General features: G+C 40.2%; 1 protein-coding gene and 1 long non-coding RNA gene across 9 annotated transcripts in view; one reads left to right on the plus strand and one right to left on the minus strand.

Annotated features, from left to right (window-relative positions):
- Window positions 1–725, minus strand: part of LOC125482787 — a 31212-nt gene extending 30487 nt beyond the window's left edge. Inside the window, exon 1 of the long non-coding RNA XR_007261759.1 lies at window positions 530–725. This is a non-coding gene — a long non-coding RNA (uncharacterized LOC125482787). The remainder of the gene's footprint in view (window positions 1–529) is intronic.
- A 203-nt stretch (window positions 726–928) lies between these two features.
- tmem161b (transmembrane protein 161B) overlaps window positions 929–26949 on the plus strand; it is a 77351-nt gene continuing 51330 nt past the window's right edge. For 3 of the 8 annotated variants that reach the window (XM_048621341.1, XM_048621350.1, XM_048621357.1), the window contains exons 1-3: window positions 929–1153; window positions 3931–4034; window positions 24066–24152. In XM_048621341.1, coding sequence (XP_048477298.1) covers window positions 1070–1153; window positions 3931–4034; window positions 24066–24152 — 275 coding nt within the window. In that variant the 5' untranslated portion in view covers window positions 929–1069. The remainder of the gene's footprint in view (window positions 1154–3930; window positions 4035–24065; window positions 24153–26949) is intronic. The other 5 variants (XM_048621365.1, XM_048621373.1, XM_048621379.1 and 2 more) reach the window with 3 other exon arrangements.

The following is a 26949-nucleotide window of genomic DNA, read 5'->3' on the forward strand; positions in this document are numbered from 1 at the left end:
TGAAAATTAGATCATTTTCAGCCAGAGCCTAATACTTTCTAGCTCTCACCTCAATTCCCACACATTGATAAGATTTACATTGCAATGGGGAACATTCCTAGAGTTTTTTGTAGACTTGTATCAGATTACATGTTATTGCATATTGGTGATTTCAAGTATCACTTATTAAAATCTATCTTTTTGACTAAACTCTTGGTCACTTGTCCTAATTTCTCTTTTTCTGTCTTTGTGTCAATTTTTGCTTCAGAGCATTCCTCTGAAGCTCCTTGGGATGGTTGTGCTGGGTTACAAGTACCAATAGCAATCGTTTGTGGTCGTGGGACAGGAGAACTGATATACAGTTACTCCTTCAGCGAAATGCTAGCAAGATGCTAGAAATCTGTTTTTTTTTAAAAGAAAACGCTGTTCTCCATTTCATTATCCCACCAAGAGTCTGGTTTGCACGGATTTGTCAGTCCAGCAGACCTGTTCTATACTCTTAACACCTACCATTAAGCCCAAGCAGGAGTTTACCGTCATTAACACTCACCATTTGTTCCACTCGTTCTTCCTTCCTCTCTAATCAACGACATTTACAAAAAAAGAACTATTTTCCAGGCCCCCACCCCGTTCTGAAGAACAATTACATCGGACGCAAAATATTAACTTTTTTTTTCCTCTGTTCGGAAATGCTGTCAAACGTAGAGTTTCTCCAGCATTTCTTTTGATTTCAGCTCCTTCACCAACATGGCACCTAATGCTGGTTGGCAGGGGAACCGGGGTCCTTTTTAACTTCACTGCGCGTCTAGGTGTGACGCCCGATCATATCCCTGTAAAAGTCATGTGATTTTAAAAACACATTAATTAAAACTCGCCGATTCTCCCGTGGCGGTTTCCTGGTTCACACACTAGTATTATAAAGAAGAAGACATTGCCGAATCGTCGCGAGTATTTGAGAGGGCTGTGTTTCCCAAAAGGCGGCAGCGGGGACAAGGCAGCCTGGGTCCTTCATGACCTCTACTCGTGGTAGAGGTTGAGCTATGGCGCCTGTTGGTTACTTCGAGTCGGTTTATAGCCGTGGCGGGGCTTTATGAGCGTTGCTGGGGGGGGAGAGAAGGCTCGTTCTGGCGGTCTGTTCGTTGATCCTCCTGCGGTCGGATTGTCCGACAACATGGTGAGTGCGATGGTGGCTGCGGGCCGATTAGTGTCTTCTCCCTCACTTGCTCAGCCGGGGTCCGAGAGCCGGAGATGATGATCGTTCTTGGCCTGTTTCACGGTGGGATTAAAAAAACCAACCAGGATGGCTGTCACATTTAATTCCAGGAAGGAGACTGCGGGGTAGGCCCCGTTTGCCTCATTGCCTGGGGAAACCAGCTATCTTGTGCCTGTGCAAATCGTGTTTTTTTTAAAATATATTCTGTCACGCCTGTAATAATTCCCGATAAATAAATCGTCTGGATTTGTTTCCGGCTCATGAAATACTTGAGTCTGTTATGTCACATCCTAATCCCTATCGTCTGTGTACAATCAGCAGGCAGGCATATTATTGTCTGAGGTGAGGCTCTCTTATTGTACAAAATACCGCAAGTTTTTGTTTTTACGCTTGTCACATCCAAAGAGAACTGAAAGTTGTTTCAAATATGGACGTTGAAGTTAAGACAATAATTGTTTATATAGCTAGAACTAGATTCCATCTGTTTTATATGCTTAAGTATATTATGATAGTGGAATAGTACAGATGTTAAAAATGGCTGACTTTTTTAAAAAAAAACGGTCAACACTGTCAATACCTTGCTTGATTACTTCCAGGGATTAGTGATTTTTTTTTTTTGATGCAAAGCTTTTTTGATCAGGAAACAAATGAGTAAAGTAGAGTCTAGAGTAGGGGAAATTGGACTGAATGTGATTGGGGTGGTTTACCTTCTGATCCATTGGGGTGAATGATTGCTTTATGCTGTGATGTTTCAATGTCTGGTTCCAATTTGAAGGGGATTAAAGCCTGATTTCCTCCTCCTGTATGGCTGTTAACCCTTCTGAAAAATTACTCATTTAAAAATAGTTACCATACATATTGAGTGTTTCATTGTACAGCATATCTCTAAACACTTTAAAGACTAATAAAGTTCCTAATGAAGCAAAGCCAGAGACTGGAGAAAGTACTTAAGATTAATGATCTTTCATCTGATTTGGATATTAACAGTTTCAGTGACCTGTAATACAAAAGCAAATACAAGATTGTGTAAGGGGAGGAAAGAACTTGTGGGTTAAACTGAGGTGTTCAGGCCAAGGGATCATCCAGGTTGCATTTAGGCTTCCCAGTGTACAGGGGAACTTGCGTTGTAGACTAAGAGCATAAAGTGCTAACTTGAAAGAATTATAAATAATTCACTGTTTCAATTGTGACGTGTCTGGGTTCCTGGATGGTGGGAAGGTGGAAGGAAAAAGGACAAATGTTGCATTTGGTGTACATGTATGGTGGAGGGGGAGATTGGAGTGCTGTGGGGAAGGGAGTGGGTTTTAGCAGTAATTGAAAATTTGATTTATTGTCTTGTGTACCTAAGTGCAATGAAAAGCTTTGCAAGGACATGCAGATCGTAGAGTGACAAAAAACTCAAGAGATATACAGGTTACGTTGCATGTGGCCTGCGCTATGCAGTATCAATATCGGCAGGATTAGCATTATTTGATGTTAGAGTCCATTCATCAGTCTAATAATGTTCCTGAACCTGGTGTGTGTGTGTGTGTGTGTGTGTGTGTGTGTGTTCAAACTTCTGTATCTTCTGCCTGACTTGAGAACCAGCCTTGTTGAAATGCCAAAAGGAGAAGGAAAGATGTGTTTGGTGGAGATAATGCTGGAGATATCAGAAATCACTGAGGATGGTCCACTGAAGGAGACTGATGGGCTGTTTGCTGATGAAAAATAGAATGTTTATTAGATTTAGAAATCAAGCTGTGAGGGCAGGATTGTGAGAAATGGGATTAAAATGCTTGGCCTTCCTGTCAACTACAACAGTATTGCATCCTTAGTTGAGGAAAAGGAAGAATATTGGAACTACTGTTATGGAAGGTGACATTATTGAGCAAATATAGCAGGGGAAAGATACCACCTTGGAACAGATGGTGAGAAGAGAGGGCTGTAGCTTTGTAGTTGACACAAAGTAAGCTATCCATCTAGTGGCACTATGTAAGAATGGTAATGCAACAAATTCCATAAATGTGTCAGGAATTTGATCTTGACACTAGAAGGAAAATAAATATGAATGCATCTAAAAGAACCATGTTGATATGCATCTAGCTTGCCTGAAATTCATACTTTTGTAAACTAAATGTCTTAACGTAAAAATTTGGATTTAACTATCATATCTTCTGGGGCTGAAGCAGTTTCCCAGAAGCTGACAGTTTGCATGTAATTCTGATTGCAAGCCTACACATGGCAAAACTGTATATGTATCCAATATTCTTTGAGTTCCATTTGCAGAAGAGAAAACGGTAACAATTACAAACGAAACCAAGTCATCCAAATTAAATTTGCGTCAATATTTACTTTCCATTCGTTATCCAACCTAATGCTGAATGACAACATTGTTTCTGTCTCAACCACAGATCTTGAAGGTGAACTCCAAAGTGCAACAACTGTATGCGCAAAAGACTTTATTTGGCTTGAAAACACTTGCGTTGAATGATGTAAAAATGGCCCCTCTTTTCTCCAGTTCAGAAAACAATTTTGTTTGTAAGCAGGTTATGTGAAAGATGCATTGAACATTATGAAATGTGTGTACTATGAAGAATAATCCAAACTCTCAAGGTCAAAGGCAGTTTAAGATTGCGTACGAAAGTTTGGATACTTTAGAAATCCTTTGGTCACTGAAATAAATTAATTTATTGTGAGATATTATCCAACCAATGGACCAACTTTTACCTGTGGTTCATCCTGATTTCTTTCCCTTCCAGGGTATTATAGGCGTGCAGTTGGTGGTTACTATGGTAATGGCCAGCATCATACAGAAGATCACACCTCACTACTCACTTGCCCGCTGGTTGCTTTGTAATGGAAGGTATGGGGAATATTTTTAAATAGGATGTGATCAGACTGATGTTTTAGCATTTGCAGCTTATGTTCATATATCATTTTAGGTCAAATGATCTTTTTGTCACACTAATGGACTTCATATAAGAAGGACTTTCCTCATTCAGTCAGTGTTTTTATTTATTCCCAATTAGATTACTGCCTACCATCTCTGAATAGGGAAAGAACTCTGTTCTTTTAGAACGTTGGTATAAGATTGACTTGGATGGAGGTCAGGAAATCAAAATTTTGCAGATGTTCAAAATCTAAAACAAAGCTTTTGAAGCACTCAGCAGGCCAGACAAATGGCTATCAAAAGCACAAGTTGACAGTTCGCACTTGCTTCCTTAGGAACACGGGGTTCTGCTATAACATGATAGATGCATTCCTGTAAAATGACATGTTATAGAAAATCACACTCTAGAAATAACAACAGTTCCTATGGGAAAAGGGGGGTTAGGAGCAGATTAACAAAAAAAAAATCACTCAAAAGGATAACACAGTTTGAACAAATATTTAATTCACGTGAAATAACAGTAAATTTATCACCGTATCTTGAAAAAAATGTCAAGATGACTTGATGGCAGGGGGGTGAAGGTTCTTGGGTACCTTTGTTGTTAATGCAGAGCTGAGGGTTGTCATCATTATCATCATCATCATTACCTTCAGGTGCAGTTGTGGTTTGCAGGATTCAGGTGAAAAATAGTTAATCCAGAAGTGGTTCATTTGTCTTCTGACTGTTTCTTGGGGGTTTACATAAAGAAGAAATCCAGTTTTAGCTGCTTTGCCCTCTTTCTTTGTTCATGAAGAAGCAGTTCACAGGTTACCAAAGAAGTACTTACTTCACAGACTGCTACCCTGCCGCGTTCTGTATTGTAATCGTTGTCCTCTAATCATTGCAGCTGCTTCTCAATTTCCTTCAGGATAGAAGACAAAACAGAAGTGGAAAGCTCTTGTGGTGGTGCATCCTGGACTACTACTACTTCATCCCCAGCTTCCACTTCCCCCTCGGTGACAAGTTGTTGTAGAGAGGTCTTCACAGAGGGACTCAAGCATGTCTTCAATGTCCTCACTCTCCACTTCTTCAAATCCAGCTTGCTTTGCAAGATCAATACAATGTTCTTTGGTTCTTGGGAACTCCTCTGATGGATTAAAGTCTCTTTAAAATCTTAAAGAATCTGGGAGAAGCTTCTGCCGAACTGTATGCAAGCAGTCCTTATTGGCGTCACCCAGGCCTCCATGATAATGTCAATTGCATTCTTGATGTTAAAGCTGTTCCAAAATTGAAGAACACTATCCTTATCTCCCTCAGTGGCTGCAATCAGCCTCTTAAATGTATGCCTTAAATAATAAGCTCTGAAAGCTGCTATTGCACCCTGGTCCATGGATTGAAGGAGAGAGGTTGTGTTTGGTGATAGAAATAGCACTTTGATGTTTTCAGAAAGCTCACCAATGGTCTAAGGATGACTTGGCGCATTATCCAGGATGAGGAGAATCTTGAAATCCACGTTTTTTTATTTTCCTGCAATACTTTCTAAAAACATCAACAATAAGGTTAGAAAAAATTGCCCCGTCATCCAACTCTTTTGCTTGACCTAAAGTAGATACCTAGAGTAGACTTAAGGTAACATTTCAAGGCTCCTGGGTTGGCAGTGTGGTACACTACCACAGGCTTAAGTTTAAGTCTGCACTGCCATTGGCACCCAGCAGCACAGTCATACGATCCTTTGCTACCTTTAAAGCCTGGAGTGTGTGCTTCATTCATAGAAATGTAGGTTCTTGATAGCATCCGCTTCCAGTATAAACCTGTCTCATCCAAATTGAAAATTTGGCCTAAGTTTTAGCCTTCTTCATCAGTTAATTTTTTACTATGGGAAGAAATGCCATTGCATGCTTTTTGTCTGTGCTGGCAGCTTCGGCACATAACTTTATGTTATGAAAAGCATAGCGGTTCTTAAAACCAGCAAACCAGCCACTGCTATCACTAAAGGCAGGCACATCTGCAGGATTTTTGGCTTGTTTTCTTAGATCTTCATAAATTGATAAGATTTTCTCTTTTATGGTGAGAAGGGTGGTCCCAGATCACTTCTTTGTTTGCTCTTCTATCCACACACTTTGAAGCTGCTGCATCTCAATGTTCCTTTGTCTGTGACCTTACAGATTGGTTAGCACTCCTACTTGTTCCAGCAATACAGCTTGCTTTAATATTTTCTGCATTTCTCTAATGGTGCGTAAGGTAGACTCCTTCATTTCTGTTGCACGAGCCATATCACATGTTCTCTCATTGCGCTTAAAACGCTTTACAACACCTAGCTTCTCTTCCAGCATTATAACCTTTATTTTTACATACACCGTCTGCAGTTTTATCACCAGGATACTTCTTGTTATCATTCTTGCCACTTTGTCCTTGCATTTTGTGGGTAACGCACAGAATTGTACAGTAGCTCTCTGTGTGGGGACTGTTTCGGCGCATGTTCAGGACAAAGCCTGCAAACCGATCATGTGATGTCGACGTTGAAATTGCGTTATAGCCAACACAAAGTTTGCATTTTACAAGTATCGTTCCCCTGTTCATCAGTTGTATTATAGCCAATTCACGTTGCCAGAACACGCGTTATAGGAGAAACCCTTGCACCTCTTCAGAAGTGGCAATGCTGGAGCTGTCCTTTCCTATCCGTGGAAAGGATGAGTGGAGAAATTTTTGCATAGAATAAGGTCTTGATTACTAGCCAGGCTTCTTGGGATTTTAATTGTACAGATGTAGCTGACATGGTAATATTAGGACTCACAGCTCACTATTTGTCACTTTTTATTTTAAGAAGATTGAGTGCTTCAAGTAGGTTACTTTACAGTTGTTTTTCATGGAATTATAACTTGTTGCCAAGGGAGGAAGATCAAGAGAATAAAATTCTGATTCTGACAGAAAGAAGTCCAAAATGAAATATCTTTTGTCTAGCAAATATTTGATCTGACTCTCCTCCATGTTCTGCCTCTCGCTCGGGAATATGACGGATGTGTACTACTTCTGATGATGCACACAAGGCGGGATATATGGTTTTGGGTTTCTAGCATTTGAATCAGTGTTATACAGCATGGAAACAGGCCCTTTGGTTCATCATGTGTATGCTTGCCAACAAAACACCAAAGTAATCCCGTTTACCTGGACTTGATGCATAGCCTACTATGCCTAGCATTTTAAGTGCTCATTCAGATGCTTCTTAAATGTTGCAAGAGTATCTGGTTTCATTGTTCCTTCGGGGACCACATTCCATATTTCTGCCTACCTCTGGGTTAAAACGTTTTTAATAGAGTCATACAGCACGGAAATGGACTCTTTGGTCCAACTCGTCATTGCTGACTGAGTTTCCAACCTAAACTAGTCCCACTTGCCTGCATTTGGCACATATCCCTCTAAACCTTTCCTATTCGTGTACCTAACCAAATGCCTTTCAAATGTTGTAATTGTACCTGCATCTACACCTTCCTCTGGCGGTTCATTTCACATCCGAACCACCTTCTGTCTGACATGTTGTCCCCCAGGTCTCTTTTTAAATCTTTCTCCTCTCACCTTAAAAATATGCCCCTTAGTTTTGATCTCCCCACCCTAGAGAAAAGACATTTGCTATTCACCTAATCTATGCCCTCACAATTTTTTAAATCTCTGTAAAGTCACCTCTCAACCTCCTATGCTCCAGTGAAAGAAGTCCCAGCTTATCCAGCCTCTTTATAACTCAAACCCTCTAATCTCAGCAACATCTTGGTAAATCTTTTCTGAACCCTCTCCAATTTAATAATATCCTTCCTATAGCAAGGCAACCAGAACTGTATACAGTACTCGAAAAGTGGCCTCACCAACGTCCTGTACAACCTCAACATGACGTCCCAACTCCCGTACTCTGTGGTTTGAGCAATGAAGGCAAGCATGCTAACTGTCTTTTTAAACGTCCTGTCTACCTGTGACACAAGTTTCAAAGATCTATATATCTGAACCCCTAGGTCAATCTGTTTGACAGCACTACTCAGGGCCCTCCCGTTAACTGTATAAATCCTGCCCTTGTTCATTTTACCAAAATGTATTTACATTTATCCAAATTAAACTCCATTTCCCACTCCTTAGCCCATTGGCCCGGTAGATCAAGATCTCTTTGTAATCCTAGATAACCTTCCTCACTATCAACTGCCCCAGCAATTTTAGTGTTATCTAACTTACTAACCATGCCTCCTAAATTCTCATCCAATTCATTTTATATAAATGACAGGCAACCGTGGACCCAGCACCAATCCCTGCAGAACACCACTGATCTCAGGCCTCCAATCCGAGAAGCAAGCCTCCACCACCATGCTCTGTCTCCTACCATCAAGCCAATTTTGTTTCTATTTGGCAAGCTGACCTGAGTCCCATTTGATCTAACTTTACTAATCAGTTTATCATGTGGAACCATGTCAAAGGCCTTACTAAAGTCCATGTTGACAGCGTCTACCACGCAGCCCTCATCAATCTTTTTGGTTACGTTCTCAATCAGTTGAGTTGTCAGACATGATTTCCCACACACAAAGCCGTGGTGACTATCCCCAATCAGTCCTTGCCTCTCCAAATGCATATAAATCCTATTTCTCAGAATCCCTTCCAACAACTTACCCACCACTGATGTCAAATTCACTGGTCTGTAGTTCCCAGGCTTCTCCTTACAGCTAAAGCTCAATATTAGTGACCCTCCAGTCCTCTGGCACCTCACTGGTGGCTGTCAATGATACAAATATCTCTGCTAGGGGCCCCACAATTTCTTCTCTGACTTCCATGACATCATTGGATACACTTGATCATTTTCCCGGAGATTTATCCATCTTTATGTATTTTAAGACCTCCAGCACCTTTTTGTCTGATCTCCTGTGCTCCTCACCTTAAACCTGTTCTTTCTAGTCTTAGATATGTCTGCTATTGAGAAAAGATTCTCCATCTGCCTTGTCAATGCCCCTCATAATTTCGTATGCCACGATCAGAGTTCTCCTCGGCCTCTTGTGCTCTAAGGAAAACAAGTCCAGCCTATCCAGTCTGTCCTCATAACTGAGACTTTTCATGCCAGGCAACATCCTGTTGAATCTTCTCTTCATCCTGGCAAGTGCGTTCTCATCTTTCTAATAGTGCCGTGACCATAACTGCACACAGTATTCCATCTGATGCCTAACTGATATTTTTTAAACTTGCAACAAGACTTCATTGCTCCTATGTTCTACACCCTGGCTAATGAAGGCAGCCATCCCATATACCATCCTCACCCCCTTGTGCTGACGCCTTCAGGATTCTATGAACTTATGCGTGAAGGTCCCTTTCCTCCACAGTACTCCCTAGGGACCAAACATTCCGTTTGTATATCCTTCCCTGATTAGATCTCCCAAACGCAACACCTTGGACTTAGCGGGATTAATTTCGATCTGCCATTGCTCTTCTCCGTTGATCAGCCCCCTATATTCTTGAAGAGCCTCCTCTGTTTTAATCATGGAATCCTTACTGAGTGGAAGCCAGCCATTCAGCCCATCGAGGTAACACCACCCCTCCAGACAGCATCCCACCCAGACCCAACCCCTGCATTGCTGTGGCTGATCCACCTAGCCTGCACATCCGTGGACAATTTAGCATGGCTAATTCATCTAACCTGCACATCTTTGGACTTTGGGAGGAAACCCATGCAGACACGGGAAGAATGTGCAAACTCCATGTAGACAATCACCCAAGGCTGGAATTGAACCCGTGTCCCTGGTGCTGTGAGGTAGCAGTGCTAACCACTGTGCCATCAGTAATACACTGTACCTTCTTTCGTTTTCTTTAACAAACTTTCTCTCCCTTGACATTCAGTGTTCTCGTGACCTGATTTCTCACTATACTACTTTCAAAAGACTCCCACTTTCCAAACGTAGACTCACCAGCTGCTCGCAATCTATGTTTGCCAGATCCTGTCTAATATTTGAAATTTGCCTTCCCCAATTTAAACTTTTGCACTATCTGTACCTCTTTACATAATGACTTTGAAGCTTACAATTATGGTCACTATCCCCAAAACACTCGCCCACTGAAGTTTCAACTGTTTGACCCACCCTCATTCCCTAGGATTAGGTCTAGCACTGCCCCATCTCACGTAGGACTATCTATGTACCAGTACAAAAAGCTCCCCTGGATGCTATCTAAAAGCTTTACCCCATCTAATCCTTTCACACTAAGGTGATCCCAGTTAATGTTGGCAAACTTGAAATCCCTTACAGCTATAACCATTTATTTCTCTCATCTTTCTGTTATTTGCTTACATATCTGCTCCTCTATTTCCTTCTGATTGTTGGGAGGCCTGTAGTATAATTTCAGCAAAGTGATCACTTTTTTTTTTGGTATTTCTACTCTGATAGCCTAATTTGAAGACCTTTCTTGGACATTGTCCCTTTATTACTGTAGTGATGAGTTCCTTTATCAATGAGTGTTGAGTACCGTGCATTCAATCCCGTATTTTTATTTTTCACCCTATAATAATATTTTCCACATTACAATTTAACATGCTGTTGGTTATCTTCCTTATTTGACCTATTTTCAATATTCACCCTAACGTAGCACTCCTGAGCAGTTAAGATTTTAATTTTTAACCATTCTTGACCACTGTAGTTTGTTGTTTTGGGATTGTGTAATACATTATTTTCTGCTGACTGTCTCAGGAATTATAACTGAATCAAATTTCTTTTGTTCAGGATCTTTTAAACCGATGTTAATGGTTGTTACCTACTTGACCTTGGGCAACTTATTGTGTTTTATTAGTTAATGTTTGTCACTTGATTTCTTATCCTTGGTTTTCAGGAGGTAAATTGAAAGCAAACAATAACCTTGCCAAACTTAGAAAATCCTAAGGTTACCAAGGTAATAATCACTGACGTTAATTTGAAACTTCTATTGGTGCTGGGATAAAGACAGAAACCTAACAGAGTGCAATCAACATCCAATTCAGACAATTATTTTGTTACCTGAGGCAAATGTTTGAATTACAGTCTTTTGTTCATTGCAATAGGTCAATGAGGTTGCTTTCCTGTTTTAAAAAGTGCTTTAGTGTTTTAATTTGTTTTCTTGTTTGGATGTGTTTGCTAGTAGTTTGTCCAAATCCTGGCACTGTGATCCTATTTTGTTGCCTGCTGCTGATATGTGAGAATCCATACCCTTTGCTTCTCTTTTTTTCCCCTATGTATCAATGTATACAACTGTTTGATTCTGCCATTGATTGGAAGTTTGGTATTGTGAAGCACTGACCTGCTGAAAAACACAATGGGAGCAACAGAAGACCAAACATCCTATTGTGCCCATTCTGCCATTCAGTATGATCATGGCTGATTTTGGACTTCAACTCCATTTTCTAGCTTGCTGTCTGTACCTCTTAATTCGCTGACACCACGAATCTGTTTATTCCAACTTCAAATTATTGCAGCAATGTAGTTTCTTTAAGTTGAAGTGCTTTCTCCTTATCTCACTTCGAAAAGCTCAGCCCTTTATCCTGAGACTGTTTGTTTAGAGTCCCAATGAGTGGAATCAATTTCTCAGTCAACTCAATCAAGCCTTTTCAGGATTTTATATATTTCAATGAGATCATCTCTTATTCTAAATTCCAGATGTATAGGCCCAATATACTCAGCCTTCCATCCCAGGGACCAATTTGCTGAACCTTTTTGTACAGCTCGAGTCCAAGTGTAACCTTGCACCCAATACCTTTGTTGTCCCAAATATTACGAGCAACGCCTTCAAAAGATCTTATAAATGTATTGGTGGGAGAGGTGCTCCAATATCTTAATCTTATTCTTAAACCAACATTCCCATCATTAGATTGGCTCTGGGTGTAATCCCCTTTGGAGGATCAGTGCAGATGTTATGGGCTGAATGGCGTTTTTCTGCACTATAGGGATTCTATCTCAAAGGCTTGCTTAAGAAGAGGAGAAAAGAAGATCCTTTCTTGACTGTGGAGACCAAAACTCGGCACAGTACTCCAGATGTTGTCTTACCAAACTGTACAATTGTCGCAAGTCTTCTTTATTCCCATACTCCAATTCCCTTTCTGTGAAGGCTAACATGCAATTTGCCTTCCTAATTGCTTGCTGCATCTGCATGCTACCTCTGTGCACCTTGCACAAGCACACTTTTTTTAACATTAACACTTGAAGTTTCACCCTTTTATAAATAAATCTGCTTTTCTATTCTGACAACCAAAATGGCTAATTTCACATTTCCCTACATTATATTCCATTTGGCATCTTGTTGCCCACTGCCGTAACCTGTCTGTGCCCTCCTCACAACCTGCCTTTCTACCTAGCTTGGTATCATCGACTTTGATGCACTACCCTGTCTCTGCATCCAAGTTATTAATTTAGATGGTAACATCACCGCTTGCCAACTTGAAAATGTCCTGTCTATCACCACTTTCTGCTTTCTATTCATGCTAATATATACCCCAAACTCCATGATCCTTTATCTTGCTTAGCAACCCTTTACATCACACTTACAGTCTTAGAGCTGTACAGTATAGAAGCAGACCCTTCAGTCAAATCCTCCATGCTGACTAGATATCCTAAATCAATCTAGTCCCATTTTCCAGCATTTGGCCCATATCCCTCTAAATGCTTCCTATAAATATACCCATCCAGATGCCTTTTAAATGTTGTAATCATACCAGCCCACACCATGTCCTCTGGCAGCTCATTCCATACACGCAGCACTCTCTGCTTGAAAAAGTTGCCCCTTCGGTCCCTTTGAAGTCTTTCCCTTCTCGCCTTAAACCTATGCCCTCTAGTTTTGGACTCCCCCATCCCAGGGAAATGACCTAGGCTAGTCACACTGTCTGTGCCCCTCATGATTTTATAAACCTCTATAAGGTCACCCCTCAGCCTCTGTTGCTATAGTTCAAACCCTCCAACCCTGGCAACTGTGTTGTAAATCGTTTCAGAATCCTTTCAAGTTTCACAACATCCTTCATATGGCAGGGAGAACAGAATTGCACACTGTATTCCAAATGTGACATGACCAACGCCCTGTACAGCCACAATATGACCTCCCAACTCCTATTCTCAATGCACTGACCCTTTTTCACTATCCTGTCGACCTGGGACTCCTTAAGGAACTATGAAATGCACTCCAAGGTCTCTTTGTTCAGCAACGCTCCCCAGACCTTACCATTAAGTGTATAAGTCCTGATTTTTGCCTTTCCAAAATGCAGCAACTCGCATTTATTTAAATTGAACTCCATCTTCCACTCCTCTGCCTGTTGGCTCATCTGATAAAGGTCCTGTTGTACTCTGAGGTAACCACCTTCGCTATCCGCTACACCTCCAATTTTGCTGTTGTCTGCAAACTTACTAACCATACCTCCTATGTTCACATCCAAATCATTTATATAAATGACGAAAAGCAGTGGACCCAGTACCAATCCTCGTGGCACACCACTGGCCTCCAGTCTGAAAACCCTCCACCACCACCCTCTGTCTTCTACCTTCGAACGGATTCTGTATCCACATGGTCAGTTCTCCCTGTATTCCATGTGATCTAACCTTGCTAACCAGTCTACCATGTGAAACCTTGTCGAACACCTTACTGAAGTCCGTATGGATCACGTCCACTGCTTTACCCTCATCAATCCTCTTCGGTACTTCTTCTTCAATCAATTTCAATACACACTTTCCCATTCGCAAAGCCATATTGACTATCCCTAATCAGTCCTTGCCTTTCCAAATACATGTAAATTCTGTCCCTTGAGATTCCCTCCAACAATTTGCCCACCGCTGACACAGTTCTGATAAAGGGGCTAGGCCCAAGACGTCGATTCTCCCATGTCTGTGATGCTACCTGAGCTGCTGTGTTCCTCCAGCTCCACACTGTATTGACTCCGACTCCATCTGCAGTTCTTGCTATCTCTGCTATGTCCACCACAGATGTCAGGCTCACCGGTTTATAGTTCCCTGGCTTTTGCTTACCAGCTTTTCTTAAATAGTGATGCCATTGTTAGCCAACCTCCAATCTTCGATGCCACCTGTGGCTGTTGATGATACAAATATCTCAGCAAGGAGCCAAGCAATCACTTCCTTGCTTCCACAGAGTTTAGGGTACACCTGATCAAGTCCTGGAGATTTATTCACTTTTTATGCGTTTTAAGATGCCCAGCATCACCACCTGTGTAATATGGATATTTTCAAGATGTCGCTATTTATTGCCGTACATTTTCTTACCTTCCATATCCTTCTCCCCGGTAAACACTGATGCAAAATACTCGTTTAGTATCTCCTGCGGTTCCACACATGGGTGACCTTGTTGATCTTTGAGGGGCCCTATTCTGTCCCTTGTTACTCTTTTGTCCTTAATGTATTTGTAGAATCACTTTGTATTCTCCTTAACCCTATTTGCCAAAGATATCTCATGTCCCCTTTTTGTCCTCCTGATTTCCCTCTTAAGCATACTTCTACTGTCTTTATACTCTTCAAGAGTTCACTTGATCCCTGCTGTCTATACTTGAAATATGCTTCCTTCTATTTCTTGACCAAAACCTCAATTTCTTTAGTCATCCAGCATTCTCTACACCTACCCTTCACCCTTACAGGAATATATTATCTTTGGAATCTCATTATCTCATTTTTGAAGGTTTGTTAAAGGTTTGAAATACCAGATGTAGTGTAACTGTTGCCATCCCTTTATCTATCTATTACATCTTAAAAAGTTAAAACATTTAAAAAGCAGAATACAAAACATGTCAACATGGCTTTACTACTACTCCTACTGTACTGTTTAAAGTGCATGACTTCCTTAGTAGATTCCAGCATTTTCCCAATAACTGATTTGAGGCTAACTTGTCCAGTTCCCTGTTTTCTCTCCCCATTTTTTTTTTGAAAGATCATGTAGTATTTATCAACATTAAATCTATTAGTACCATTCCCAAATCCAGGGCATTTAGGAAAACCATAACTAGTACATTCACTATCTCTGTAGCTATCTCTTTTAGGACTCTAGGCTACAGGCCAAGGATTTGTTAGATTTTCATCCCTTGAGTTTTTCAAATATTTTTACTCTGCTGATATAAATTTTTACCCTCTCATTTCAGCCTCTACGGTTACCATCTGCTTCTGGTATGAAATTTTGTATGTTCTATTGTGAAGTCAGACACAAAAATATTTGTTGAATATGTCTACCATTTCCTCACTCCCTTAATAATCTCTGTCTCTGCTTTTAAGGAGCCAACTATTCTCTCCCTTTTTTATAGATATTTTCTAATCTGCCTGTTTGCTGTTACCCAGCTCCGGAGCAGGTGGGACTTGAACCAAGGTCTCCTTGCCAGAGGACTTTACCACTGTGCCATTAGAGCCCTCAACCATTTTTATACACTTAACAGTTCTTACAATCTACTTTTATAACGAGCTAACCCTTTTTTCTCCTTTTTTTAATTAACTTTTTGGTGTCCGTGTGTTGGGTTTTAAAACACTCCCAATACTTGGGCTGGTTACTACTTTTTGTTGCAACTTTGTTAGCCTCATCTTTTAATTTAATACTGTCCTTAACTTTCTGAGCTATGAAAGGAATTTTGTTGGTGATATTTTATTCTCCAATAAAATGTATTTTTGTTCATTGTTTTGAACCATTTCTTTAAATGTTTACCACTATTCATTTACCTCCAAACCACTGATGTTATTTGCCCAATTGATCGTAACCAATTCTCCCCTAGTACCTATGTAGTATGCTTTCTTTAAGATTCTTGATGGACATTAGAGTGTGCCACTTTCAGACTTTACATGGAATTCAGTGATGGTATGATCACAATTTCTCAGTGGAACTTTTACTTTACTAATGACCTTACTAATGAATGTGCTTCATTATACAATTCTAGATCTATCATAGCTGATGTAACTAAAGAAAAAGTTATGTGTTGCTTCAAGAAACTTGACTTCTCATTACACCAGTTGGCATGTAGTTTTCTCAAGAGCTAGTTGATAAACTCAAGAATTCTTGAAGAGGTGTTTGGCTGTTATAAGGACGTATTGTAGAGGAGGATGCAAGTGCTGACCAGCTAACTTATTGCCATATAAATGAGATGATTTGACATTGTGAGGTCATGTGCTGTTTCAGAAGCCTAAATCTTGCTTTTGGCTAATGCTATCAATTCGATATCTAAGATAATTTGAAAGCCAACTCTAAGTAAAAAATCCTAGTGCAAATAGACCTCAGACTGCAATAGTTTGTCCAGCAATATCTAGATCCTGGCTTCTTCAAAAATTTATAATCCTCGTTGCCCTTGAGATGGTAGTGGTGAGCTGCCTTCTTGATCTATTTCAGTCCAAGTACAGTACGTTGACCCAGAATGCTGTTAAGGAAGGAATTCCAGGATGTTGACCTAGCATCAGTACAAGAATGGCAATAAATTGCCAAGTCAGGATGACGAGTGGCTTGGAGAGGAACTTAAAGGTGGTGGGGTTCCCATGTATCTGCTGCCCTTGTCTTTCTATATGGAAGTTGTTGTGGGTTTGGAAGGTGCTGTCCAAGGATCTTTGAATTTCTGCAGTGTAGGTAGTACACACTGCTGCTTTTGAGCATCGGTGGTGGAGGGAGTAGATGCTTGTGGATATAGTACCAATCAAGTGGGCTGCTTTGTCCTGGATGGTGTTAGTCTTCTTGACTGTTATTGAATCTGTACCCATCCAGAAAAGTGGGAAGTATTCTATCATACTTTATGACTTGTGCCTTGCAAATGGTAGACAGGGTTTGGAGAGTCAGGAGGTGAGTTACTCACCTCAGTATACTTAGCCTCTGACCTGCTGTTGTAGCCACTGTAATTATGTGTTGAGTCCAGTTGAGTTTCTGGTCAGTGGTAACCCCCAAGATGTTGATAGTGGGGATTCAGTGGCGGTCACGCCATTGAATGTCAAAGGATGGTGATCAGATCATCTCTTATTGGAGACTGTCATTGCCTGCATCTGTGTGGTGCGAGTGTCAGCCCAAGCATGAATATTGTCCACATTTGTGTTATCTGAACATGGACTGCTTCTGTATCTGAGGAGTCACGAATGGTGCTGAACATTGTGCAATCATTGATGAACATCTCCACTTCTGACCTTTATTATGGAGCAGCTAAAAATGGCTGGGCTAGGACACTACCATGAGGCACTCCTGAAGAGATGTCCTGGAGCTGAAATAACTGACCTCCAACAACTACAATAACCATCCTTAGTGCCAGGCATTACTCCAAGCAGTGAGTTTGCCCCTGGATTCCCGTTTGGAGTGTAGTTGTTGGCGTGTGAATTAAATGTTGTGTTCCGCACGTCTCCCTTGTCGTATTGCCCACAAACAACCTCTGCACACTGGCCCTTTTCAGAATTGATCATTTCAATTCTGTGCAAATGTAAGACAAATTAGAAGTAAACAAAAAAAATTGCTTTACATATGACTGACAAATGTGCAAAAAACAAAGTGTGGCTGAACTCTGCCTGTGGAAGGACAAAGATAGGGAAAACAATACCGATTCTACAGTTATGAAAACAGGCGTTTTCAATATGGGATTTTACAGTTATGAAAACAGATGTTTCTGCAGCCGCTGATGTGAATCCAGAATCAAATGTAGCTTCCCTGGTATATGGATTGATGTTGTTACTAAGTGACTGTGGAGCACTTTAAGAGATGTTGTGAATATCTAGCTCGTGGTCCAAGTGTTTCCGTTAGAATATAATGTTGAGGTTTTGGAGTTAAAGTTTGAAACAGAAGAAGTTCGCATACAAGTGCAGCAAGTAATGTAGAAGGCAAATGGAATTTTAGCCTTTACTACTAGGGACTTGGAGTTTTTAAAAACAGTGAAGTCTTATTACAGCTGTACAAAGAGTCGGTGAGGTGATACACCCAGTACTGTGTGCAGTAGGGTACTTGTATTTAAGAAAGGGTATGTTGGCATTGGAGGCAGTTTAAAGAGATTCACTAGGCTGATTCCAGGGATGAAGGTCTCAACTTATCAAGAACAGCTAAACAAGTTAGGTCTTTGTTCATTAGAGTTTAGAATGAGGGTGATCTTCTTGAAACATCAAGTCCTCTCAAAATCTTGAGAGGGTAAATAGCAAGAACTGCAGATGCTGGAGTCAGAGACAACACAATGTGGAACTGGAGGAACACAGGTCAGGCAGCATCAGCGGAGAGGGAAAGTTGACATTTCGAGTCAGGACCCTTCTTCATTTCAAACTTTTGAATTATGAGGTCCAGTGATAAGTCCAACAGAAGAAAAGATATGCAGAGAGCAGAGAATAGGAAGGGTTCAAAAATAGGTGGTTAAGATGGCGTAAATGGGGTAAAACTGTTCCCATTGACACAAGGATCTGGAATCAGATTTGAGGTGGTCAACAGAAGAAGCAACAGTATGACAATGTGTTTTTATGCAGTGATCGATTCGGATCTGAATGCACTGCCTGAGAGAGTGGTGCAAGTGGATTCAGACAAGACTCTCAAAAGGAAATTGGACATTTATTTGAAAAGAAAAGAACTGCGGGGTAAAGTAGGTGGAGTGAAACTAGGAAAGGTGCATTTGCAGAGAGCTAACATGAGCACAACAGTCCAAACTTTCCTGACTGACTGCTACTCAGGACCGAAACAATTTATACCAAGTTTCATCAGCAACATGTAAATAGCTATTTATTATAACACACTTGACCTTAAGAGCAGAGAAAAGGAAAGATTTCTAATCTATTACAGCTGTACAACTTACCTATACCTCTTTGTAACTCCCAAATACATACACTCTCAATCACAATTAAGATAGACCAAAGATAACATATGGGTGAAGAAAAGAATATAACAGGATAAACTTTCAAAGATGAAAAGCCCAAACCACAAGGTGGCAAGTTATCTTCTCTCAGCCTTTTGATTTTAGTGATGATTACATGTTGTCTGTAGCGTGACAATTGTTCTTTGATTTGATGGTTGATTTAGGTGGACCTGTGTCCTTTTGTGGTTAGAATTTTACTTGTAAGCATTCTTGGTTTTTGTTTGTCGTTTTTTTTTCTCCCCGTCACAGAGAAAGAAAAATGGATGTTTTCTGACTTCAGGCTCTGGGTATTTTCTCTCTGCTGTTGGCAGTAATAGCTCTTTAACACTTTGCAGCTCAGCCAGCTGTTGCCAGGAAGAATTTCTTTAACTCCAGACTCTTGGTGCTGCTGAGTCCCAAATCGTCCCCCTCACTGCTTTAAGAGGCAACATTGTATTGCACAACTCAAAAAAATGCAGCATTTAACTTTCAAATTGAAAGACTATCCTGGTATTTCAGTTGTAGCAGTCCAAATGCCATGTCAGTTTATAGTCTAAAACTCCCTACATGGAGTTAAGTGAGGGCAATCAAAGTCAAAACTGTTAGGATGAGAAAAGGATTTGGGAATCGGATGAATCAAAAGGTGGGAGAGAGATGCTGTCAAACTACTTCTTTACCCACTTTCCTCTGACACCACAGTTCTTTTTAAACTTTTTTTCTAATGCACACACTCACCTGCTAACTCTTCATTGCTGTCTTCAACTATTGTTCTCTTGGACTGTTCTTTCTCAGGCTTGCTTGCTCTGATGCACTTCAGGAAGAACGTGGAATGGGTATAGAGACTGTTTGTTTTAAATAAGATAGACAAAGAAAAGCTGTTCCTGTTTGCTGTTGGTACAAGAACTAGGAAATGATTCAAAATTTTGGAGAAGAAATAAGGGGTATGTGAAGAAGATTTCTTTTTTATATATGCAGTAGGTGGTATTGCCTTAAGAAGCAGGGGAGAGTACTGATAATAAAATACTTTAATAGGACATTAGCTGGACACTTGAAAATAATCTTACCGAGCGTTGGGGATAAAGTGGGAAAATGGGGCTAAGTGGATTGCTTTATACAGAACCAGCATGGAATCAAATGACCAAAACGACTTCCTTCTGTATTGAAATGACTCCTTGACTCTGGAGGGTTATAGAGAATGTAGAATTATCCTCCTTGGAATAAAGAAGGCTGAGAAAATTTGGTAAACGTATTTAAAAGAAAAAATGAAATGCTCAGACAGAATAATAAAGGGATGAAATGCCTTTAGTGGCTGAAGAGTGCATAATGAGAGGCACAGATTTAAAATTGGTAAAAGAACAGGTGGAGAAAGGAAAATAATTTTTATTTGAATGAATGGTCAGAATTTGTTATGCTTGATGGACTGGTGGATACGGATTCTATTGTGGACGTTGAAAAGAAATTGGCTAATCACCTGAAGAAGAAAGAACTGCAAGGTTACAGGGAAAGAAGAGGATGATTGGAACTAACTGTTCAAAAGCCTGCACATGTTGAATGTCTGAAAAGGCTTCTGTGCTGTACTGTTCAATGATAAGTTTTTTTTTGTTTCTGTCACAGCTGTGAAACAGATTGCGTGGATTACGGTTTTTCTGCTCCTTAGTTTAATGTGGTAGATTTTAGGTCTGACTGTGATATTTCATTCTCTCATTGAAGATGTGTGGGACCAATCCTTTAGCCAAGAAGTAACAGACAGATTTTTAAAATATTTTGTTATTTTGGTTGTCTTACTGGGTGCTTGTTTAGATATCAAGGCAGGTGTTGAAATTTTAGTTATGAGAGTTATAAATTCAGCAGGAAAGTATAACTGTAATGGTCTTTGGCATTCCATGTGGAAAGATTAATTTCTGGAAGATCTCAGAGAACCTAAGCAAACATTTGCCTGATTTAGGAATGAAAGACCCTGAAGCAGTTATATAAATGAACAGGCCATTGTGCAAACGCAAGAGCATTGATGCCGCAGCTACCAAATAGGTACTTGAGTTCATCTGACCAGTCAAGCTGTGGCATTGAGAATCAGAAGGTCTATGTTTAATGGGATCTTCTTACAGCAAGAGAATTAGATGGGGCAGAATTTGTTAAGTGCATCTAAGAAGGTTTCTTGAAACAGTATGTGGATAGTCCCAACTAGAAGAGGGGCCATACTGGACCTTGTATTGGCTGATGAGCCTAGCCAGGTGACTGACCTTTCAGTGGGAGAGCATTTTGCAAACAGTTATCACAACTCCTTAAGTTTTAAGATAGCTATGAAAAATGATAAGTCAGGACCTTCCAGGAAGGTACTAAATAGGGGGAGGGCAAATTACGCCAGTATTAGGCAGGAGCTAGGAAGTGTTAATTGGGAGGAGCTGTTATTGGGCAAGTCACATTTGACGTGGGAGTTGTTTAAAGACCTGCTGATCAGAGTTCTGGACCGGCATGTTCCAGGAAGGAGAAGGATGACAAGGTAAGGGACTCTTGGATGAGGAGTGTTGTGAATTTAGTCAAAAGGGAAAAAAGAAGCATATATAAGGTTTAGGAAGTTAAAATCAGACAAGGCCCATGAGGAATATAAAGAAAGAAATATAAAGGAAAGGACTCAAGAAGGGGCCGTGATATGTCCTTGGCAAGTAGGGTTAAAGAGAATCCCAAGGCATTCTATACATACATTAAAAATAAAAGGGTAACTAGGGAGAAGGTAGGACAACTCAAGGAGGCAAAGGATGTGGGCAAGATCCTAAGAGAATTTTGCATCAGTATTCTTCCAGGAGAAGGAAATGGAGGATGGTGAGATTTGTGTGGAGCGTGCTAATATGCTAGGACATTTGCGATCAAGAAGGACATGTTGGGTTTCTTGAAGAGCATTAAAATGGATAAGTCCCCAGGGCCTGATAGTATCTACCCCAGGTTATTCACAGAGAGGAGAGAGGAGATTGCTGAGGCTTGACCAAGATCTTTGCATCCTCGCTAGCCACTGGAGAGATCCTAAGGATTGGCAAGTAGCTAATGTTGTTCCTCTGTTCAAGAAAGGAAATAGGGATAATCCAGGAAACTACAGACTGGTGAGTCTCACATTGGTGGTTGAGAAGCTATTGGAGAGAATTCTTAGGGATAGGATTTGTGTGCATTTGGAAATGGATGACCTAATTAGGAATAGTCAGCATGGCTCTATGCAGAGCAGGTCATGTCTTACTAACTTGATTGTCACCTTCATGAAAAATTCAAAGATGATTGAGGGTAGAGCAGTGGATGTTGTTTATGTGGATTTTAGTAAGGCTTTTGAGTCCCTCATTGTAGGTTCAGCCAGAAGGTTAAGATGGGATCTAGGGTGACTTGGCCATGTGGATTCGGAATTGGCTTGTCTATAGAAGGCAAAGGGAAGTGTTAGGGTGTTTTTTTTGGCTGGAGGTTGGTGACCAATGGTGTTTTGCAGGGATCCATACTGGGACCTCCTGCTTTTTGTGATATATATAAATGACTTGAATGAAAATACAGATGGGGGTGTGTTAGTAAGTTTGCAGATGATACAAAGATCAGTGGAGTTGTGGATAGTGTGGAAGGTTGTCAAAGGATACAATGGGATATGGATCTGTTGCAGATATGGGTGGAGAATTGACAGATGGAGTTTAATCCAGGTAAGTGTGAGGTGCTGCATTTTGGGAATCAAATGTTAAGGAACGGTACAGTTAATGACAGGAAGAATGTGGAGGCTTTTGAAGAGGATGCAGAAGAGGTTTGCCAGGGTTAGAGGATATAAGTTATAAGGAGTGGCTAATAAAGTTTGGGTTGTCTTCTGGAGTGGCAGAGACTGAGGGGAGACTTGATAGAAGCCTATAAAATTATGAGATGCATAGATAGGGATGACGGTCAGAATCTTTTTCCCAGAGTTGAAATTTCTAATACTAAGGGGCATGCATTTAAGGTGAGAGGGTGAAAATTCAAAGGAGATGTGAGGGGCTGGTTTTTTAGAGTAGTAGGAGTCTGCTGCTGGGGTGGTGGTGGAGGCAGATACAGTAGGGACATTTATGGGACTTTTAGATGAGCATGTGAATTTGTAAGGAATCAAGGGATATGGATCAACTGTGCACTGAAGGAATTTAACTTGGTGTCATGTTTGCCACAACATTATAGGCTGAAGGGCTCGTCGCTGTGCAGGTACAGTTCTATGTTCTATAGAAAAGTAAAATTAAAGCATTAGCATGACACTAGGCAGCTTTTGCTTTGACAATAAAAACGAGCCCAGTGTAAGTAGAAAGGCACAAGATCCATTTTCAGACAAGCACTGAACCAATGAAAGAAGTCACTCAGAATTTTGCCACCATCTCTTCATAGACAGAAACTCATTCACAAGTACATCTGGCACTGGGTACACATAATATTGATGCCAAAAAGGACAGCAAACAAACTGGAGTAAAATCTGGAATAGAAACATGAGCTGTCTTTAAAGAGAAGTTGATTCAACTAGAGTCGATGTACATTCCCATGAGGGAGAAAGATAGGGCAACCAGAGCCTGACCTCCCTATATCACAAAGGCGATAGAAAGTAAGATGAAGCAAAAAAAGTGTACATAACTGATGGAACAAATGATAATCAGCCTGTATATAGAAAGTTCAGGGGAGATGTGAGAAAGGAAATGAAAATGTGAGTAGAGACTGACAACCTATTTCCTCGCTTCTTTTTGTATGCCTGTAATGATTTTGTGACTTTAGATTGGTGTGGATCTTATTTCTTTTGTACTTCTGCCTGTCTCCATGCCAAGCATATTTTGTGTTCAAATTTTGTGTTCTTGCCTTTTTCATTTGCTGTTTGTTCACATGGAATAAAAATGGAATGAATTAGAATACATTTTGAAATCCCCATCTCATTTGCGGAATGTGGACAAGGAAATTCAGATGGGGCCTGGTAGTCCAGCACTAGACTTGTAGAAGAAAATAATAATGGGGTAAGAGGAATATTTAAAAAGTGAAATAGTTAAATGCAAGGAATGTGATAGTAGTAAAATGGCTGGCTTGTGTGACTTTTTGACATGCTGGTGATTATTTACGATTGAGTCTGGGAACAAATTTACCTAACAACATTGTAAGACCCATAGTCTACAAAATTACATTTGTTCAAAGTAGAACACTTTTTTACCAATGTGCACGTGATTAATTTAATGATTGTTGGGAAGGAAACCATTTTGAATGTCAGTAATTTTATATCTATATTGTTGCAGTTTGAAATGGTATCAGCATCCTACAGAAGAACAACTTCAGGCCCTTGCTGGAAAACACCAAAAAGCAAAATCTAGGAAAGACAGGTAATGGTTGCTATGATGTCACTTCCTGAACATTTGACTGTAGGTTATCTGTCCAATTATCATTAAATTAACCTATTTTGGCTTAATGTCAAGAGCCAAGGAAGATTTTTTTTTCCATTTCTTTTGACTCTTTGATAGCCAACAGTCGTCATCTTTATGTCTTGCAGTTGGGTGTTGGCAGAAGCTCAATTTGCCAGTCTTGGCTCTGAGTTGTAATGTTTTGGATTCAAACCCCATTCTAGAATCTTCAAACGTAGAACAGATCTTTCCAACAAAATGTTAAGCAGACACTCCTTTTTAAGATCGTAAGAAGTAACAGCAGAATTAGGTCAATCAGGCAATCAAACTTGTGCCATCATTGAGTAAGATAGTGGCTGATCTGTTTGTGGCCTAAACTACAATTCTCGACTGTTCCCTTTCACCTTGATCTCCTTTGGAGATCAAAAATCTAAATTGGTCTTGATTATATTCAATGGCTCAGCCTCGGACAGAGAACTCCAAAGACTAACGACCCTCTGGTAAACAAAATATCTACTCATCTCCTCCTTAAATGGGAGACACATTATTTTTAAACGATGTCTCTAGTTCCAGGTTCACCCTCGATGAAACATCTTCTCCATATCTACCCTATCAAGACTCCTCAGCTTCTTTTGTTTCTATAAGATCACTCATCATTCTTCTAAACTCCAAAAAGTATAGGCCCAGAAGATGACATTTTCACCCCAGCAATCAGTCTAATGTTCCTGAAGTGTTGAAGTGTTTCCAATGCAAATACATCCCTTAAGTTAGAAGACTACAGCTTTTGTTGTACGTGCAACCTCAAAAATGCCCCATACAGTTATAGCAAGACTTTCCTAGTTTTATACTCTATGTCTTTTATTGCAAGGGACAATGTTCCTTTTGCCTTCCTAATTACTTGCTGTACTCCTAAAACTTTTTTTTTGTGATTCATGTGTACAGGCACCCATGTCCCTTTTATACCGCTCTGATCTGCAGACTGTTTCCATTTCAATGGTATACTGCTTTTCTATTCTTCCTGCTCAAGTTGGAAATGTCAATTTCCTACATTATTTTACTGCATTTACCAAACTTTTCCCATCTTAACTCACCAATCTCTATATCTCTTCTTAAACCCCTTGTATCCTCCTCATACCTTGCATTCCTATTTATTTTTAGTCATCAGGAGCTTTAGGTACAGTACAGTAGGTGTCTTCATCCAAGTCATTAATCTAGATTATAAATCATTGAGTCCCTAGCACTGATCTCTGTGGCATTTCACTAGCTGCAGTTCAGTAACCTGAAAAAATGATATTTATGTCTACTCTCTGCCTGTTGCTAGCCAATTCTCCAAATTACACCCCAACGTCCTGAGCTGTTACCTTGTGTAGTAACCTTTTCCATCACACCTTATGCAATGCCTTTTGGAAATCCAAATATTTCACTGGCATCACTTTATGAATTTCATTTCTTATTTCCTTCAAGATCTCTAGTAAATTTGTCAAATGCAATTTTTCTTTCTCAAAAAGTCACGTTGATTTATGCTTATTGTATTATAAATTTCTAAATCCTGCTTATGCCTTCTTAATTTTCCCCATGACTAAATTTTGTTAACTGGCTTCCTGCTTCCTTTGTCCCTTCTACCTTGAACAGAGGTATTACATTTGCCCAGTTAAAAGCACTGAGACTTTTAAAGAACGTGGGCAGTTTTGGAAGTTTACAACCAATGCCAGCACTAAAAGCCATGCTTTTAAGAACCAAGAATTCAACCCTTCAGGACAGGGGACTTTTGTCAACCTTTAGCACTATTGGTTCTGCTCATTGCTAAACTCTGAGCCTGTCTATGCTCTCAGCTACATGTTAAAAATTCTATGTGCTGCTTCAAAGAGAGATAGGAGAATTCTCACTGGTGTTCCCAGATGATATTTATACCTTGACCAACATCTTGAAAAATACGGTAGGGCAAGTGACTGAGGTGTTAGTGGGGGAGTGCTTTGGGGCCAGTGATCCTAATTCTATTAGTTGTCATATAGGTATGGAAAAGGATAGACCTGATCTAAAAGTTACAGTTCTAAATTGGTGCAAGGCCAATTTTGATAGTATGAAGCAAGAACTTTCAAAAATTGATTGGGAGAGGTCATTTGCAGGTAAAGGGACAGTTGAAAAATGGGAGGCCTTCGAAAATGAGATAACGAGTTCAGGTACAGTATATTCCTGTTAGTATGAAGGACAAGGCTAGTAGGTGTAGGGAATGCCTGATGACTAGAGAAATTGAGGCATTGGTCAAGAAAAGGGAGGAGGCATATGTCAGGTGTAGACAACTGGGATTGTGTATCCTTAGAGGCGTATGAGAGCAGTCGGAGTATAAGAGGGAAATCAGGAGGGCAAAAAGGAGACATAAGATAGCTTTTACAAATAGGGTAAAGGAGAATCTATAGAGATTCTACAAATATATTAAGGGCAAAAGAGTAACTAAAGAGAAAATAGGGCCCATTTAAAAATCAACAAGGTCATCTATATGTGGAGCCACAGGAGATGAGTAAGATACTACACAAGTATTTCGCATCAGTATTTACTGTGGAGAAGGCCTTGCAAGTGAGAGAACTTGAGGAAATAAATATTGAAAGCTTAAAGTGTCCATATTACAGAAGAGGAGATGCAGGACATCTTAAAACGCATGAAGGTGGATAAATCCTGGGACCTGATCAGGTGTGTCCTAGAAATTTTTGGGAAGCTGGTAAGGAGATTGCACAGCCCCTTACAGAGATATTTGTATCATCAATAGCCACGGGTGAGGTAC

This window comes from Rhincodon typus, chromosome 3 (genome assembly GCF_021869965.1).
Source record: "Rhincodon typus isolate 14 chromosome 3, sRhiTyp1.1, whole genome shotgun sequence".
NCBI lineage: Eukaryota > Metazoa > Chordata > Chondrichthyes > Orectolobiformes > Rhincodontidae > Rhincodon > Rhincodon typus.